General features: G+C 40.3%; 1 protein-coding gene across 1 annotated transcript; it reads right to left on the bottom strand.

Annotated features, from left to right (window-relative positions):
• Positions 1-1,987: 1,987 nt before the first annotated feature.
• Positions 1,988-18,522, bottom strand: LOC146390810 (uncharacterized). Its single transcript, XM_084923803.1, has 4 exons — positions 18,247-18,522; positions 13,293-13,426; positions 12,512-12,575; positions 1,988-4,071 (listed from the first exon to the last, which is right to left on the bottom strand). The coding sequence occupies exons 1-4, from the start codon at positions 18,419-18,421 to the stop codon at positions 3,017-3,019; spliced, it is 1,428 nt and encodes a 475-aa protein (XP_084779929.1). The 5' UTR covers positions 18,422-18,522; the 3' UTR covers positions 1,988-3,016.
• Positions 18,523-19,443: the final 921 nt, after the last annotated feature.

Here is a 19,443-nt window from a genome sequence, read left to right on the forward strand (position 1 = left end):
ATAAAATATACAAAGGGGATAAATAGAATAAATAGGGATAAAAATAAAAATACAAGTGAATTGCACATTTCAAGTATTGAAGTCTATTGCACCGTTGACTATTAACAAAAAGTATTGCACAAAAAGGTAATTGCACAGTGAAGTGAAGAGGCACTACAGCTTAGTTGTTTCCCCTCCCTCTCCCCTCCAGAGAGGAGTTAAACAGTCTGATGGCGTGTGGGACAAAGGAGTTTTTAAGTCTGTTGGTTCTTGTCTTTGGGAGAAGCAACCTGTCACTGAACAGACTCAGACTTGACTTCATTTGCAGCATTAAATAAATATACTCATGCATCATAAACAAAGCAAACTACAAAGCTACTTAAATACATCTAAAAACCTCTCTTCCAAAGATTGCATGGGCAGGTAATAACACAGCTGATCTGACTTTACCTTAAGAGCTTCATTTTCTTCCTCCTTCCACACTTCAGATCTTGTTTCCTTAAATGTCTCACTTGTTGTTCATTAACATTCATCATTATTATTAGGAGATTAGGAAGATATTTCCATATTATTATTAATATTATCATTAATAATAATAATACCATCTCTGTTAAAAGCATGCTATGAAATATCCAGTAGAGGTTTCAGCTGTTTAAGAAATATATATTTTAATAGTGAATTGCAAGTTGCAGTGGGAGCTGTTTGCAGAAACAAACCCAAACAACACGGGTCCATCCTGTGACACAGAGCAGCCATACAATTTTGCAGCAAATGACAGATCACCTGCTATTTGGTGTTAGTTCTTGAGTGATCTTGTCTGTGTTTTTGGAATAATTTATTAATTCACATAAGTCATTCCAGCTTTCTTGTACATAAATACATGGTACTCCCTGGTTTTGGAGAAGCTTATGGAAAACTGTTATGTATAATATGCTAAAAAAATGCATCTAGAAGCAACAAACTAACCCTCAGATTTTGTTAAAACATGGATTATAATCATTACTGGTGAGTCCTTTTGATTCAACCTGTCACCGACTATCTCAATAAACCTGTCATGTTGAATTATAAACACACTATGAATGAAATGAAATATTTCACATAGTTGTGCGTTGAGATAAAACTTGGCGAACTGAATGGAACCTCATTGATGCTCACTTTAAAGAAAACTGGATGCTGGTACAGATCACCCAGCACCCATCTGTTTGTAATTAAATGAACAATACAAAGTAATTTGTAGAAGTTTAGAATTCTCTGATCAGACTGAAGGTTTGATCCCACAAGACAAATTGTATGTGTATGTAAGCTAATTATGATTACAGGCCAATCTCCAACCTTGCTTTTATCTCAAAAATTCTTGAAAGAGCAGTAAAACAGCTAACAGATCATCTGCAGAGAAATTGTTTATTTGAAGAGTTGCAGTCGGGTATCAGAGCCCATCACAGTACACAAACAGCTTTAGTGAAAGTGAGAGTCTACTTCATATTATGGATTTCCACATGGTTCTGTGATAGGACCATTTCTGTTTACATTAAACATGCATATACTTGAATAATCAGGTCCCATCTTATCTTTAAGGTCTTATTGTACCGCACTTTGCTCTCGCACTGCAGGCTTACTTGCTGTTCCTAGAGTATTTAAAAGTAGAATGGGAGGCAGAGCCTCCAGTTTTCAGGCCCGTCTTCTCTATGGAACCACCATCCAGTTTAGATTCAGGAGACACTATCTCTACTTTTAAGATCAGGCTTAAAACTTTTCTTTTGGATAAAGCATATAGTTAGGGCTGTATCAGGTGAACCTAATTAGTTTTGTTGCGCTACGCTTAGGCTACTGGGGGATTCCCATGAGTGTTTCTTCACTCACCCTTTTCACTTACTGTTTATACACTTCTCTGCATTTACTCATTAGTTATTTTTAATCTGGCTCTTCTCCTTGCCTTTTCCCGCTTGCCTTTTGTCATATCTTCCTCCACTCACCCCCAACTTTTCACAGTAGATGGCCACCCCTCCCTGAGCCTGGTTCTGCCGGAGGATTCTTCCTGTGTTAGAAGTGTTAGAATTCTGAATATTTTATTTTTGACAGTCCTTGGAAGTCATAAGTCTTCCACTCTTTAAGCGATAGTAAACTCAAAAATTTACAATGAGAACAGGTCATGTTTTGGCACTGGCAAAGTTCCAGGAAAATACAGCTGTTGCACTTTGTTGGCTACACTCTGGCAGTTTTTTTTAGCCCATCTAAATGTCCTTTCTTCACATAATCCCTGTTACTGCTGGTAACATTAATCAAAGCCCTGTCTTGGTCAGTGTCTCTTGTTGATGCAAATGTAGTACAGCAGCAAAACTAAGATGTGAGAAAATTACAGGCTTGAAAAAAAAGAAATGGACAATGGGAAAATTTATCAGAAATGAATGCTTTTATTGCTTAATAAGTCATCTTTGATTGGTCAATCACATCACCAATATACTGTGCACATTTCATGTAGTTCTATCATTATCAGATCATTTACAATTAAGTAAAAATAGAGATTTGACAATATCAGAAAAAAAACAAATTAAATTAAATTAAAAAAAAAAACCCAAACCTAATTAATTCTGTTTTCAGTAGGCTTTTTTTGTTTTGTTTTGTTTTTGACATTTGATGTGTTTCATGGTCATTCTTCTCCTTTAGTCACAACTTCATGAATAATTAGGACTAGGTAGATCAAGCAACAACCCCTCAAACACAAATATCATACTTATAGACCTCGTGAGTCTCCTTAAGCTAGTCATTTTGTTTTTTTATGGATCACAAACCTATTCAACATAACACATAAACGCACCAAAGAATATGTTCCCACCACCAAATGGCAGTCAGACAAAAAAAAATATTGAATGAAATGCTAAAGTGGCTAAACAACAAAACCTCCTTCCTAAACGACTGGACCCCTAATTTTCTGTACCACCTCCTAAATATTTAAACATTATATGTAGTGTAACAACATAAAGAGGTAAGAAAATAATCAAATGTTCACATGAATATCTGATTATTTTTTTAAAAAAACTTACATGAACTGAGTGAGAGATTTTCTTTTTCCTTGGACAGCCTTATATGTTCTCTGTACCACTTCTGAAAGTGACTCTGCATCCTTTGCTAGTTCATTTCCAATGACACCTCCCATTACTCCTCCTACTGCAGCTGCTCCCACCAAGCCTACTGCTCCAGCAACTGCTTTTGGTTCTTGTGCAGTTGGCACACATGCTAATGTGGAAAGCATTTTTGTGACATTTATCAATTGTGGGTTCTTCACAAATTCATCAAATGTTACCACACCAAAAAAAGCGCCTAGCAAAGCTCCTGTTGCAATCCCTGCAATTTGGATCAGAAACCTATTAGACACTTTTGATCTGGCCAGGCTTCTGATCTCTTCTGGGGTTTTATCTGGCATTGAGTGCCTAATGTGTTCTATCTGTTCTCGTATTACTGTCTCCACATCTTGCAGTGTTTTATTTGTGTAGTAGCCTCCGTTTTTTTCCACCACCATTTTTTCTATTGTTTTCAGTAACTCCTCCAGCTGGAACTGGTTGCTCCTGTAGTTATTTGGCTGGTTGTTGTTCCAGTGTTTGTTATCAAAGACGTGGCACCGACCACCACACTTTGACACCAGATCACCCAGATTTTTGTTCTGACTGACAAAATCTTCAATTTTTATATTTTTCTTGAGCTGGTCACCGTGAGTGAAAACAACTACAGCATATTTTAGAGCTTCATCTGAGAAAGACTGAACTATCTTAGTGATGACAGCCTGCTCATGCTCTGTGAATTTATCCACTCGAAGCACAATGAGAAAAGCATGAGGCCCAGGAGCACACTCTGTCATACAGCTCATTATCTCAGAGTTCACATCTGCCTCAGACCTTCCTGTGTCAAAGAAACCAGGGGTGTCGATCAGAGTGATGCTTCTTCCACTGACTGTTTTGGTTTCTGTTTGGCATTTCATTGTTCCAGAGTTTGAAGAGGCATAAGTAGCAAAGCGCTCTTCTCCAAAAATTGTGTTACCCAGGTGACTTTTCCCAGACCCAGTTTTTCCCAGCAGGACCAGCCTCATCGTAGTTGAATCTAGAGGAGAAAGTTGAATCTGTTAAGTACATTTGCCTCTTACTTTTCTCCCTTTACATACTTGTTGGTCTTGGTTTGAGGTTTGAAATAGGAAGCAGTTTTTACAGCACAGTTTTAGTCAGATACAGAATCAATAGTCAAATTCAAAGTCAAATTTAATTACATAGCACATTTAAAACAACAACAAGAGCAGTACATTTAACCCTTGTATGGTGTTCGGGTCTGTGAGACCCGTTTTCAGTTTTTTTCAAAAGAAAAATTAAACAATTAATTATTTTTTCAACCTGAAATTCATTGGCTTTGACTTATTTTCTGTGAAGAACATAAATCCGAACTAATTTTCAATGACCTCATACTGTACCTCCCCCCACGCATTTACATTACATACAAGGTGTTCGGGTCCACTGGACCCAGGTCTAATAAAAGTGTTGAAAGTGTAGGTCCTGTGTTCCCACACTCTGTCTTCCTCCTTTCTGGTGATGCTGATAGTGTTTTCTTCCCCTCCCGCTCCCGCACAAAGTTGCAACATTGTTGAAAATTCAACTATCAACACCGTCTGCTCTTACATTCCCACACATTTTACCCTCTCTCTTGAGGGATCCAAATTTTATTTTCTCATACCCTGTCCCACCTGCAAATTAATAATACTATAAATAAGACTTTGCCAGTGTGGTTCTTTATCACAACTGATCAAGATGGCAAAAGATTATCTGCTGCGAGGGCCATCCAATTGATTTTGGAAGAGAGAGGAGCTTCGGATGATGATGTTGACAAAGAGGTTTCAGAATATTTCACATTTCTGAAAATTCAGAGTCTGACAGTGACTTTGAAGAAGAGGATGAGGTTGAGCACCATTTAGTAACAAAACGAAGACGAGTACCCCATCTGCTGCCAGCTCCAGGACCAGAACAAGCCCACCAGACAGCAAGTGAAGAAATATGGATGTCAATAACTGGTGAAATTGAATGGTCTTCTTGCCCAAGAAATGAGCCACCCTGCAGAGCTGTTACTGTGATAAGCCAGGGCCAACACGGCTGACAGTTACTCATGTGCAGGACATCAAGTCTTCATTTGAGCTTTTCATCCCAGATTCCACCCAGAAAATTATTCTGGATTGCAGTAATCTAGAAGGAAAGTGTGTTTTTGGAGAGAGGTGGAAGGAGATGGACTAAATTCATCTAAGAACCACAAAGGCCTACTTTGGGGTTCTTATCCTTGCAGGAGTTTTCAGGTCCAAAGGGGAATCCACAGAATCCCTGTGGGATGCAGAAACCGGCAAGAACCTTTCCGTGCATCAATGTCTCTAAAAAACTTCCACAAAATTTCCAGGATTATCCGTTTTGATAACCGAGACGACAGACCAGCTCGACGGCAGAGAGACAAGCTAGCTGCCATCAGGACAGTGTGGGATAAGTGTGTGCACCACCTCCCCCTGTTTTGCAACCCTGGGCCTAATGTCACCATTGATGAGCAGCTGATCCCATTTAGTTGTGAAACATATTGCTTCACGTGTAAATGTGTTGTGTCTTTCCACTCACTCCACTTGATTATAACTGATTTATTTTTTTATAACATTTTATAAAAAAAACCAAAAAAACGAGAAGCACATTAATTCATAAATGTGATCTAACAAAGGTAAAGGGAAAAAATTAACCATGTTTGCTGTTCATATGGCTTGTAATTGGGATGAAGTAAACATCTGTTGAGTAATTTAACATAAAATTGTTTGATAGTGTTAATTTTGAAAGCCAAAACTCTAGCGGGTCCACCAGACCCATGAACACTGGCTGAGTAACAAAAATATGAACACCACACAAGGGTTAAAATAATCAAAAGAGATAAAAATAGGATGACATGATGAAATTTACGAAAAGAAGCATAAAGTGAGAAGATTTCAGTAAGAAATAAGACAAATGAAAGTAGTACAAACTCATTCTGATTTGAAAGCCAAGGTAAAAAAAAGTGGGTTTCCAAACAAGTTTTGAAAGTATCTAATATTGGGGAGGTCTTGATGTGAAGGAGCAGTGTGTTCCTCAGTTTAGGAGCAGTCACAGCAAAGGCCTGATCTCGTCTGTGCTTTATCTGGACCTTGGGACAACCAGGAGTATTTGGTCCACAGACCTCAATGATCTTGCGCGAATGTACCAGTTCAAAAGACCAGAAAGGTATGAGAGTGTTAACCCGGGCAATGTCTTAAAAACAAATAGTAAAATCGTAGAATCATTCCAAAAACTAACTGGAAGCCAGTGTAAGGAATGCTGTATGTGGTTTAGCTTGCGTGTGCCAGTTAGTAACCGTGCTCAGTGGCGGTCCTAGCCAGTTTGGTGCCCTGGGCAAACACTCCCTCTGGCAATAGGCAGAATGTTACAGGCATAACCCTAAATAATGTAGCCTCATGGGCAGTGTAGTCCATGCTGCAGGGAGACAGGACTGCCATACCCGTTATATGTCTGTGAGTGCGAGGGAGGGAGAAAAAGGAGAGTGGAAAAGTACAAGTTGTCACCGACCAGAAACGGGAGATGGAAGCATCTAAATATAATAAAAATCACTGCAGTAGTGATGGGATTTCCGGCTCTTTTTAGAGAACCGGCTCTTTCGGCTCGGCTCACTAAAAAGAGCCGGCTCTTTCGGCTCCGAACCGGCTCTTCAGGTTGTTTTGTTGCTTTGATTAATTTATTATTAACAATAATATAAAACTATGCACAAAAGGAATTACTAATGTAAAAAAAAAAGTGGTTTTATTTATATATTTTATTTATATATGTTTATATATAAATATATACAGTGGCCCGTACAAGCACGTAGAAACTCCAAAACACATTTCTAGTGTTAACTGAACTTCCAAAACAGAGCTACCTAGATCACTTAAATTACACAATTAAAGGCATTTGTGTATTGTTTGTGTATTTATACACAAGCACTCATATATATTCAAATAATTTAAAAAAAATGTTCATTTACCTGTTATTACCACACACCAAATCTGGTCGTTGGTACTTGCTGGCTTGTGTAGCCACTAGGTAACAAAAGCTCAACACTGCGCCCTAGCGTCCTGGAGAACTTCTGTTGTCTTTTGTACATGTTTTGGAGTTTTTACGTGTTTTTGAGTTTGTACGTGCTTTGTCTCTAGGGGCCACCGTAAATATACTTTTATTTATTCACTCCACATAAAATGTAATAAATAAATCATATAATACAAAAAACCAACTATTCACATTTCAACTTTTAACTAGTGAAGTGAGTGAAGTGGAAAAAAAGTGCGAGAGAGAGGGTGAGAGAAAGAAAAAAAAAACCCCCACATCTCGTGATAAGGAGCCGGCTCGCGTCGTTCACTTCAAAGAGTCGGCTCTAAGAGCCGTTTCGTTCGCGACCGACACATCACTACACTGCAGCCATAAAGAGTGCCTGACGAGCCCAGTTGTAAGTAAGCTATTAAGACTCGACTGTACACTGTGTTCGTGTTTTCCTCCGAAACAATAAGTTCTGTTGGAGCAGCCTTTCAACGCCTCTCTCTTTCTCTCGCTAGCAAAGTTGACCCAGACAACAAAGTAAAACTAGTTTTCGGCTACAAGCCCAACACAGAACCCGACGTATTAACCAGAGGTCCATTTACTACGGTTCGGAGCCGCGGACCTGTTTTATATACGCACAGAATCGTTTTCTATACGAGATCGCTGCAAAAAGTGCAGCCTTACCTAATGTCCACCCTTCTGTTACTCATTTTATATTAAGATGTACGTTCATGTACATTCATGTAGTTGTAAAAAGCATGATAATATATTAAGTAATCCAAAGTATTCACAATACGTTACTCTCATTGAGTAACGTAACGGAATACGTTACAAAATACATCTTGGGGCATGTATTCTGTAATCTGTAGTGGAATACTTAAAAGTAACCTTCCCAACACTGACTATCATAGCCAAGTGGCTAACAAACGTAAACAGAAGTTTTCACTATCCCTACTAATTAATGTTACTGTCACGGCTGGGGCAGCAGTCGTATGGCGTGAGGGAAAAAGGACTCAAACGCAGGCACTTACTGAGATGCTAGGGAGATTTATTATAAATGACGGAACACAAAACGGGGATGGCAAAAACAGAACTTAGGAAAATCTAAACTGGGAGAAACGAAACCATACAACGACAAACCTGAACACAAAGGGGATGGAGAGCGAAGGGAAAACGGAGGAGGTGAAGAGCAGGGAGACTTTCACAGACAGACCAGTCACGAGCACACAAGTTCACACAACATAAATACACACAGAGGGACACTGGGAAATGTGGGAGACACAGCTGGACCTGATTAACCTGATGAGACAGGGGAAACACTAACATCAGGAACAAACAGAGGGAGCACCAACCCAGAACCAGAAAAATCACAAAACACAAACCATCCCAAGGCAAGAACATGAGTCCACAAATAATAACAATAAGAATAATAATAATACTAATAATACTTCAAACCAAAATCACTGAGTCTGTGGACTCAGGACCATGACCGTTACCTTGTTGTATCTCTGTTGTGGTCAGTGCTATCCTCTATGCTGTTGCATGCTGGGGCAGCAGGTTGAGGGTCACAGACGCCAACAGACTAAATAAACTGATCCACAAGCCCAGTAATGTTGTGCAGATTGAGCTGGACTCAATTAGGGTGGTGTCTGAGAGGCAGATGTTGTCCAAGATAAGGACAATCATGGATAATACCTCCCACCCACTCCATGACGTACTGGCTAGCCACAGGAGCACATTCAGTGAGAGACTGAGATTACCAAAAGCACCACTGAATGACACAGGAAATCATTCCTGCCTGTGGCCATCTCCCTGTACAACTCCTCCATCTAACACACTGCAATAGTTAAATTCTTATTACGCACGCTCTTTTCTACTCTGTAATATTCTTGTCAATTTTCTGGATATTTATTTATAATCACCTCTGTTAATTCTTGATATTTATAATTGAGTGATCTGTATATATTAGTGCTACTTCTTAAATGTGTCAAATCTGTAACATAATGTATTGTTTGGAGTTTAGTCTGTTACTGTTACTATTTTTACAATTTCTTCTTGGAGGAACTGTAACCCACATAATTTCCTTTGGGATTACTGAAGTATTCTGATTCTGATTGTTTCAGGATACATGACCTGCCATCAGTGTTGGGAAGGTTACTTTTAAAATGTATTCCACTACAGATTACAGAATGCCCCAAAATGTATTCAGTCCATTCTCCCTGCAGCACGGACTACACCATGAGGCTACATTCTTTAAGGCTATGTCTGTAACACTCTGCCTATTGCCTTCATATTAAATAATTCTTTGAATAATAATTTTTACAAATATTTCTTCACGGCATTTAGGGGTGGTATGAGCTGTGAGATTGAGACACAGGCATTAGAGCCTCTTAATGCATGTTTTGTTTGGGTTTCCACCAGCGTGCAATTACCAAAACTAGAGAGGGCATAGCCTAACATATAAAAATAAAACAGGAAAGACCCCCGTGTAATCCTTCAACAAAGTAATTGTAATCTGAACACAACCTTTTAAAACGGTAACTGTAAATGAATACAGTTACTCATATTTTGTATTTTAAATACGTAATGCCGGAACATGTATTCCGTTACTCCCCAACACTGCCTGCCATTATCCAATGACGCATCTGCTTACCTGTATCTTTTGCTCGTTTCTCCCCTTCTTTTCTCTTTTTTCTAAACTGAGGACCTGATGGCTTTGAACTTTTCTTGTCCATCTTCTATTGGTTTTAATTTTGCACTCCAGTATGAAGACAAATCCCCCAACTCGAGGATCACCACAACATAACCTAATAGACCTACACCTTAGTTCACAGATTCGCTTTGTCTAAGGTGTATTTCTGGGATTTCGCAAAACCCAGGATTCAAATCATGACCCTCCTTGTGCCGCAAGCATTAGGCGCACCTCTCAAACGGAGGGCATAGATAGCTCTCTCAAAGTCTCTGAAACAGGAATGGCTTCACTTTTGCAAGTAGCCAGAGAAGAAAGAAACTGGTTTTGATTACGGCATTGATCTGTTTATCAAACGTTAGATTACTGTTGAAAGTTACTCCTAGATTCCTTGCAAAGGTTTTTAAATACATTTCTAAAGGGCCAAAGTCATAGTGATCACAGTGATCAAACGCAATGACCTCTGTTTTCTGTTCATTTAAATTAAGAAAGTTTAAAGACATCCCATGCCTTAACATCCTCCAAACAATCTAGTAGAACCGTCAGCGGACTCACAAATTTAGGTTTCAGTGGCAGGTAAATTTGTGAGTCGTCTGCATAACAATGAAATGAGATGTTTGTTTGTTTGTTTTTTTAATTGAGCCCATAGGGAGCATATAAATTGAAAAAAAGGGCTGGGCCAAGAATGGACCCCTGGAGGACCCCACAAGACACTGAGATTTTTTGAAGATGATGTATCCCGCAATCTAACATAAAAACTTTGGTTGGACAGGTAAGATTTAAACCATTCCAGTGCAGTCTCTTTGATTCCGACACAGTGCTCAAGCCAAGACATAAGAATTCTATGATCTACGGTATCAAAGGCAACACTGAGGTCTAATAGTATTACAATGGCAGAATCTCTCGAGTCAGTAAATGTTAAAAGGTCGTTAAAAACTAAAACAGCAGTTTCAGCGCTGCCGTGCGCTTTAAAACCAGACTGAAATACTTCACTTATGGCATTTTTATCTAGAAAGGTCTGGAGCTGAAGAAGGGCAACTTTCTCCAGGACTTTAGAAAGAAAAGGCAATTTAGAAATTGGTCTGTAGTTAGATAAAACTGCTGGATCCAGGTTAAGCTTCACCACAGCATGTTTAAAGTCAGCAGGGACACACCCAGACTGAAGACTGCTATTGACAATAGAAAGGTTTCAGGTTGTTGACAGCTTGATTCAGTAGTGAAAGGGACACAGGCTCAAAGTCTTCAAAAGCAACTAAAGTTGGTGTGCGAACAGATAGGTTGGTAGCAGGAGGGATAATATGAGACCTGTATACTAAATGATAAGAAGAGAATGCTGTTTGCTGTTAGGTCAAGGTTTTGGCCAGTCATTGGAGGGTTAATGCAAGGCTGTCTGAATTGGATGATCTGATATCCTCGTGTTGGTGTTGTTCCCAGACCATCATGAAAATGTTGTTCCAGGTTCAACATTGCAAGTGACCAATCACATTGTTGTGACGTTATTCTTTTGCGCGCCAAGCCATTCGTGCATTTATGAAATTCCAATGTTGCAAGGACAATATCAATTCTGCTTACTGTTTATTAAAGGGTTACGGTTAGGGTTAGGGTCAGGGTCCGTTGATCGGTGGACAGAGGCGGATTCTCGCAGCTTAAGTACAGTTTTTTGTTTTACGCCGGTTTTTCCCGAAGTCGCAAAAGTATGACGTCACAACATTCTGATTGGTCACTTGCAATGTTGATCCTGGAACAACATTTAGTATGATGATCTGGGAACAACACCAACACGAGGAAATCAGATCGTGCGTCTGAATTAGGGCTGTGCGATATGACCAAAATCTCATATCCCGATATAAGAATTCTATCGTCCCGTTAACGATATAAATCACAAAAATGTAACATTTCCTGTAAATTCTGTGAATCTCGGGCAGCTCGACTTGCGGGAAATGTTTCCAGCTGCGCGTCATGTAGCTGGAGTCGAGTGTTTTAACCGATGCATGAAACTATACATTTTTAGACATAAGTTGTAACAGCCGCCGTTTTCTTTGTATTTATTACAAGGCGTGCTGCGGGGAAAAGCCTGTTCTAACGTTTGAGTCTAAGGTTTATTTTTTTAGCACCTGGCGGCTCTTTTTCACTTCTCATCCATAAATAATCTGCTCTTTCACGTGATTCCGTTTATTTTGAACAGTCTCAACAGGATCTTGAGCTTTATTGTGAAAGGTTTATGTGGAACATAAACAAGCGGACACGCGATGGCGTTACCGTCGTTGTTGCTAACCACAACACATAAAACAGGCGCTTGTCCGTCCGTAGTGTGGTTATATAAAATATAAGAGAAAGAGAGAACTTTAAGAAATTAATATAGCCACTACAGTGACCATCAAAACGATGAAAAAATATTGCCGTAAACAGTTTATTTTGCGACACCACAAAACAAACGATAGCGTAAAATGAAACGATAGACGTTTTTATATCGTCATCCGATATATATCGTTATATCGAACAGCCCTAGTCTGAATCATACAAAATACTGGGTGATTGAGCTGTTGTCCAAAGGCTGTCTATTTAGTAACCTTTGAATGTTTTTTATATTCTCCATCAGATGTTACAATTTCCTGTTGATGTTTTAATGTTTTCCCTTTTTTAAAAGATTTTTTTTTTTTTACCAGAAAGAATAAATTTAATATTTATATTTTAAAAAGCACTGTTTGGATTCTTATCTGTGGATATTTTCTACACCTACCTTGATCTTGGTCTTTATGGTGAACATCTACAGTGAATTTGTCATTTGAGACAGAGCCAAATGTCTGCAAAGACAACAAATTTCCAGGATTAGTAATGATTCCTGTATATACTGATGCAGAAGAAACAATAGCTGATTGGTTAATGATTGTTATTATTGTGTATACATTATGTTCCCAATGTAAAATCAAATCAGGTTTGTGAAGCCTCCTGAAACCTTGCAGTTTTGAAAAATAAAATATGAAGGATACACCAAATATTGGGGTCAGATGAGACTTTTCCTGCTGACTGATATAGGAAAATGAGCTTTTGCTATTCTAACACATTTGATTATTATATTCTTTGGGCTTCTTTGTTTTCTAAGAAGAACAAAATCAACATAAGAATCTGGTGTTGGTGGCATTCTTCAACTCTCTCAGCATCTTAATTGTCAGTAGTTGGTTTTTGGAATGGAAGCGTCTGTCTCTTCGTCATCAAGGTGAATGACGATGCGGATCAGGATTAATGTGTTGCCTGCTTGCTCCTGTTCAAAAATGTACATTTCCTCTACTAACACCGTCTAAACTTCACTGACAGGAAATTTCAGTGCAATCCCAGCACCGATGACGGGAAAAGTGACAGATTTCAATCCTTTTGTCTCACAAGAAAATAGGATCTTTTTGAGGTATCAATCTGTAGCAAAAGCCTGCTTACATTAATATATTAATTAAATGGACAATGTTGATTCTATATGAATCCATTAAACTATTAAAAAACTAGAAAAAGTAAAACATGAAATTTACCACTGCTGGAGCAGAAGTGAGGGTGGTCAAGTGAGAGGAGGTGTCACTTTCCAGACTTTCTCTGACAGTGAACACCAAACTACGATCTTCAAGATCCAAAACATGCTCTGATCTCTGAAGGACTCGCTGCTGATCTGTAGATAGATATCTGAAGTTACAGACTAAATTTATTATATAACTTGTAAATTTTGTTGCTTCCTTTGCCATTCGTTTTTCCTTCTCTTTTCACCCACTGTCAGTTAGGTAGAAACTACACTTCAATGTTCAAAGTACATATATGTCAAACACAATATTTTCCTCACTTCTGCTTTAAAGCCTTTACAGCTTGTTTTACTTCCTCTACTAAAACACATTTAAACAGCAAATACAATAAAAACTGCATTTGCAATAATCTCAGAGTAGCTAGCTCTCTTTCCCTCTAAACAGCCGATTCCCAGAGTAAAGTATGGTGGCTGGGAAGTGCAAATCACATTTATAACATCAACAACAAAATAACATTTCCGAAAACAATTTTACATTAAAAAACAAATTTAAAAAAATGACAAAAAAAACCATTTAAGGAAACACTTTAACAAGTTCACTACAAATTAACAAGTGGCTCTTGACGGAAAGGGATTGTCTGAAATACCGGAAGTGACTCAATGATTACTTACTCCATATTTGTAGTACAGAAAAGTGATTTGTAGTCAGCTAAACGAGGGCTTTTCAGAGAAGTAGTGTTCAGTTAATGTTTGAAGAGATTTTACAAAAGAGTATGGGTGAGATAATGATGTTCAGATTTTTAAATGCCACGGGGATTTTCTTCAGAAAGTATCCAGGCCTTAAAACCGTCATGGTCCACACTCCAGCCCAGCAGGTAGCGGTAAAGTGTCTTTGAATTAGTGGCAGAAGAAGCAGCAGCAGCTGTGACATTCAAAAATCTGAACATCATTATCTCACCCACACCTAAATCTCTTCAAACATTAACTGAACACTACTTCTCTGAAAAGCCCTCGTTTAGCTGACTATAAATCATGTTTCTGTACTACAAATCAGAATCAGAATACTTTATTAATCCCTGGGGGAAATTATTTTTTGTTACAGTGCTCCATTATAAACCAACATTAAGACAAGACAGACAATACGCTAACTAAGAATAGTACAATATATACATATATATACATACATAAGTCACTCATAAATAAATAAATAGCTGGAAAAGAAACGTGTAGTTGTAGCAGTAACCAGTGTGTTAAGTGGATGCGTTGTACAGGGAGATGGCCACAGGCAGGAAAGATTTCCTGTGTCGTTCAGTGGTGCTTTTCGGTAATCTCAGTCTCTCACTGAACGTGCTCCTGTGTCTGACCAGCATGTCATGGAGTGGGTGGGAGGTGTTATCCAACATTGTCTTTATCTTGGACAGCATCCGCCTCTCCGACACCACCTTGAGGGAGTCCAGCTCCATCCCCACAACATTACTGGCCTTACGGATTAGTTTATTAAGTCTGTTGGCATCTGCGACCCTCAGCCTGCTCCCCCAGCATGCAACAGCATAGAGGATCGCACTGGCCACAACAGACTCGTAGAAAATCCTGAGCATTTTCTGGCAGATGTTGAAGGACCTCAGTCGCCTCAAAAAATAGAGACGACTCTGGCCCTTCCTGTAAAGTGCTGTGGTGTTTTTAGCCCAGTCCAGTTTATTGTCAATGTGTACTCCAAGGTATTTATAGTCCTCCACAATGTCAACACTGACCCCCTGGATTGAAACAGGGGTCAAGTGTTTCCTGGTCTTCCTGAAGTCCACGATCAGTTCCTTGGTCTTTGCCACGTTGAGCTGCAGATGATTCTGCTCACACCACGTGACAAAGGAGTCGACCACAGCCCGGTACTCTGTCTCATCATCCCTGCTGATGGATCCAACCACCGCAGAGTCATCAGAAAACTTCTGAAGATGGCAGGTCTCTGTGCAGTGGCTGAAGTCTGTGGTGTAGAGGGTGAAGAGGAAGGGGGAGAGGACAGTCCCCTGTGGTGCCCCTGTGTTGCTGATCACCTTGTCAGACACACACTGTGGGAGACGTACATATTGTGGTCTTCCTGTCAGGTAATCAACAATCCAGGACACCAGAGAAGCATCCACCTGCATCGCTGCTAACTTATCACCCAGGAGGGTCGGCCTGATGGTATTGAAAGCACTAGAAAAGTCAAAAAACATGACCCTCACAGTGCTCGCCGGCTGGTCCAGATGGGTGTAGACACGATTGAGCAGGTAGATGATGGCGTCCTCAGTTCCAAGACGAGGCTGATAAGCGAACTGAAGGGGATCCAGGTGTGGTCTTACTATGGGTCGCAGCTGGTCCAGGATGAGCCTTTCCAGGGTCTTCATGATGTGGGAGGTCAGTGCCACGGGCCTGTAATCCTGGGGGCCACTGGGACGTGGCGTCTTTGGTACAGGGACGAGGCATGATGTCTTCCACATCACTGGTACCCTCTGCAGACTCAGACTCAGCATAAACAGTTTATGAAAGACTCCACACAGCTGGGGGGCACAGGTCTTGAGGACGAGGGGACTCACTCCGTCTGGTCCAGCAGACTTGCCTGAGTGAAGTCTCCTCATTTGCATCTCAACCTGGTATTGAGTGAAGGTGATGGGTGGGGGAGGGGTGACAGGACTCTCACAGGAGGCAACAGCGCCATGTGAAGAGGGAGGCTGGCACAGTGGTGTGGCTCTGGATTCCAGGCTGACTACAGGTGAGGTTGTGGGGGTGTGAGCAGACACTGTGGTGTCGAATCTATTGAAAAACAGATTCAACTTGTTAGCTCTATTCTCACCTCCCTCAGCTCCCCTGCTGTTGGTTGGCCTGAATCCAGTGATGGTCTTCATGCCCCTCCACACCTCTCTCATGCTGTTCTGCTGGAGTTTCCACTCCAGCTTCCTCCTGTAATTGTCCTTAGCCTCTCTGATCTTGTCCTTTAGTAACACCTGGACCTTCCTCACCTCCTCTTTATTGCCCCCTCTGAAAGCCCTCTTCTTGTTGTTGAGGAGGGCTTTGATGTCCTTAGTCACCCACGGCTTGTTATTTGGGTAACAATGAACAGTCTGAGCTGGAACAATGGAGTCGGTGCAGAAAGTTATGTAGTCTGTGATACACTCAGTAAGCTCATTGATGTCCTCTTCGTGAGGCTCACAGAGTGTTTCCCAGTTGGTCACCTCGAAACAGCCCTGTAGTTCCGCTATTGCCCTCTCTGACCACCTCCTAACAGTCCTGGTGGTCACAGGTTCCCTCCTCACAATTGGCACATAGCGGGGGTGAGGTGAATCAGGTTATGATCTGACCTACCAAGTGGGGGGAGGGAGGAGGAGCTGTATGCATCCTTGACGTTAGCATACAGTAAGTCTAAAATTTTCTCTCCCCTGGTGGGACAGTCCACATATTGTCTGAATGTTGTTAGTGTATTGTCCAGTGATACATGGTTGAAGTCACCCGAGATCACAATAAAGGCACTCGGGTGCTGAGTCTGTAACCGGGCTATGGCAGAGTGGATAGTGTCACATGTAGCTGTGGGGTTAGCAGAGGGAGGAACATAAACAGCCACCAAGATGACGTGAGAGAATTCCCTGGGTAAATAATACGGCCTGAGTCCAACAGCACACAGTTCAATGTCTGGGCAACAAATCTTTTCTTTGATTGTTATGTTGGCAGGGTTACACCACCGGTTGTTAACTAAAACAGCAAGCCCACCTCCTTTCCGCTTACCGCTAGCGATGCTGTCCCTGTCCGCCCGAACAGTGTGGAAGCCTTCCACGGAAGCATTCTCATCGGGAATGTCCTGGTGCATCCATGATTCGGTGAAACACATCAGGCTACACTCTCGGTATTCCCTCTGACTCCGTACCAGTGCTGAGAGCTCGTCGATTTTATTTGCCAACGATCGCACATTTCCCATTACGATAGACTGCAGACAGGGTTTATACCTCCTCCTCGCTTCGAGCCTCCGCTGTCTCACCGTCTCCTTCTTTCTTCTCTTCTGTCCTTGACCTCTGCATCCCCGATGTGTTTTCCTCCAAATTTCAGCCGGTACTTCTGCGGGCCTGGCCAGCGAGCCGGCCGGCATCAGGGCGATCAGCTGATCTCTGGAGTAAACAGTCCGTGAGTGTAGGAGATGTGCCGCGGTCCGTTCCTTGATAAAAGTAACAGTTCCACGGCCACCAGAAGAACAAAAACTCTCTCAATCCACATGATTGAGTAAAAGATAATAAACGGATGAAAATACAAGTCAGAAAAAAAAAAAAGAATACGTAAGAAAAAAGAGCTAAACTAAGAGAAAAAGCAGGAGCGACTGCACGCTGGTTGGCGCATGCGCACTATATGGAGTAAGCCTAATTGTTGAGTCACTTCCGGTATTTCAGACAATCCCTTTCTGTCAAGAGCCACTTGTTAATTTCTTGCAGACTTGTTTGCAGCTGTGACATGTTATTTTGTTGTCATTTTTTAAATTTGCTTTTTTTTATGTAAAATTGTTTTCTGAAATGTTATTTTGTTGTTGATGTTATAAATGTGATTTGCACTTCCCAGCCACCGTACTTTACTCTGGGAATCGGAGATAACCACCGTAGATAAAGAGCTCAAATGTGACGGTGGGAAATCATAGTTTCGAAAGTTTCCTGAAGTCCTTATAAAGGGAGCTGATAACCGAAAACGAAACTTAATGTTGTGTAACAACATTCCAGACAAACTTTTGGTTTAGGTGTCCTTTCTCACTACTCCCACTTGCAGCTTTACTTCACCGGTGAAAATGTATTATTTCTGAAACAGCTGAAACCTTTCCCTTACGGCTATTTTAACCGAGAGATGATGATAATAACAAATTGCATATTTCGTGCATAATTAAATTCATATATCATAAATATATAAAATATACATTATAATAATAAATATGTAATATTTAGATGTGTTAAAAGGCACGATACGCCTACCTTTTTTATTTCTGAAAGCCACACTGTAGACGTTTTCGTCCACTCTTGTCAGTGGTCCGCACTCTCCTCCGCCCGATTTGCGGCGAATACGGAAATAATTTTGTAATCTCGTTAGATGTTCTTCAAGACTCTCACACTCAAAGAAAACAGGGTGCTGGTAAAGATCCCCCATCATTCCGCTGTAACTGAACCAAACATAAGCAGCAATTTGTAAGAGCTCAGCACTCTCTGATCGGAGTAAAGGACAGATTCTGCTAGGCGTCCTCAACTGTTTGTGCGTCATATGACTTGCGTCAAGCCAGTCTCCAATTTGTTTTGTTTTCCGTGTATTCCAAACAACTATGCACGCCTAATGAGGAATTTACAACAGTCTACAAGACGTTAGAAAGCTCACAGTAAACGCTTTTAAACCAGTTTTCCTCTTCCAAGTCTTGTTTTTTGTTTTTTAAATAAATGCCTTTGTAAATAGTGATTTTGCTTATTAACACTTTGGAATACTGGTTGATCACAAGAGCCAGTGCCAATACTAGACTAACAGCAGGCTACTAAAAAGACACGGACATGCACAGAGGGAAACGCGGGATTTTTTCATAATATGGCATGTCTAAATAGATTATGCCTTGGATGTCAACATGTTTGAAAAAGAATAATGCTCTCACTTTTTAAAAGCCTTCCATCATATTTTCAATACACCCAGCTGTTTAAGTTATGACTGAAATTACTGGTAAGAGCACACCTATAACTTAGTCAAAACTGAATAAACATCATCACAATCTGGCCATAAAGCTTGTCAACAGCACTCTAAAACCCTTTCGAGGGGTACAAGGACATGTACTTTGGTGCAGTGGTTAATACATTTGACTTACTTCAGTTCAATTCAAATCTAGCCTCGGGATGTATCTTGATGTCTTTGTACTCTTTTACTAGATGTACTCCTACTGCCTATGTCAGTAGGAGACATTACACATTGCTAAAAAGCGATGTGTAATGATTTTATATCTAATACCTTTGCTTATTGTAACAGACTGTAGTCAAGAGGATTCATAACAGGTGTTATATAAAATAAATCTATTTTATTTTATATAACACAAGCTTCTATCTAGTGATAGGAACATGCTTTCTGGCTCAAAAAGACTGTCATTAATGAGAGACACATTTGACAGATCATGGACAAACAAGTCATTCACAACAGTTTAA

This window comes from Perissodus microlepis, chromosome 3, assembly GCF_051167445.1.
Source record: "Perissodus microlepis isolate ML-2025 ecotype Zambia chromosome 3, ASM5116744v1, whole genome shotgun sequence".
Lineage (NCBI taxonomy): Eukaryota > Metazoa > Chordata > Actinopteri > Cichliformes > Cichlidae > Perissodus > Perissodus microlepis.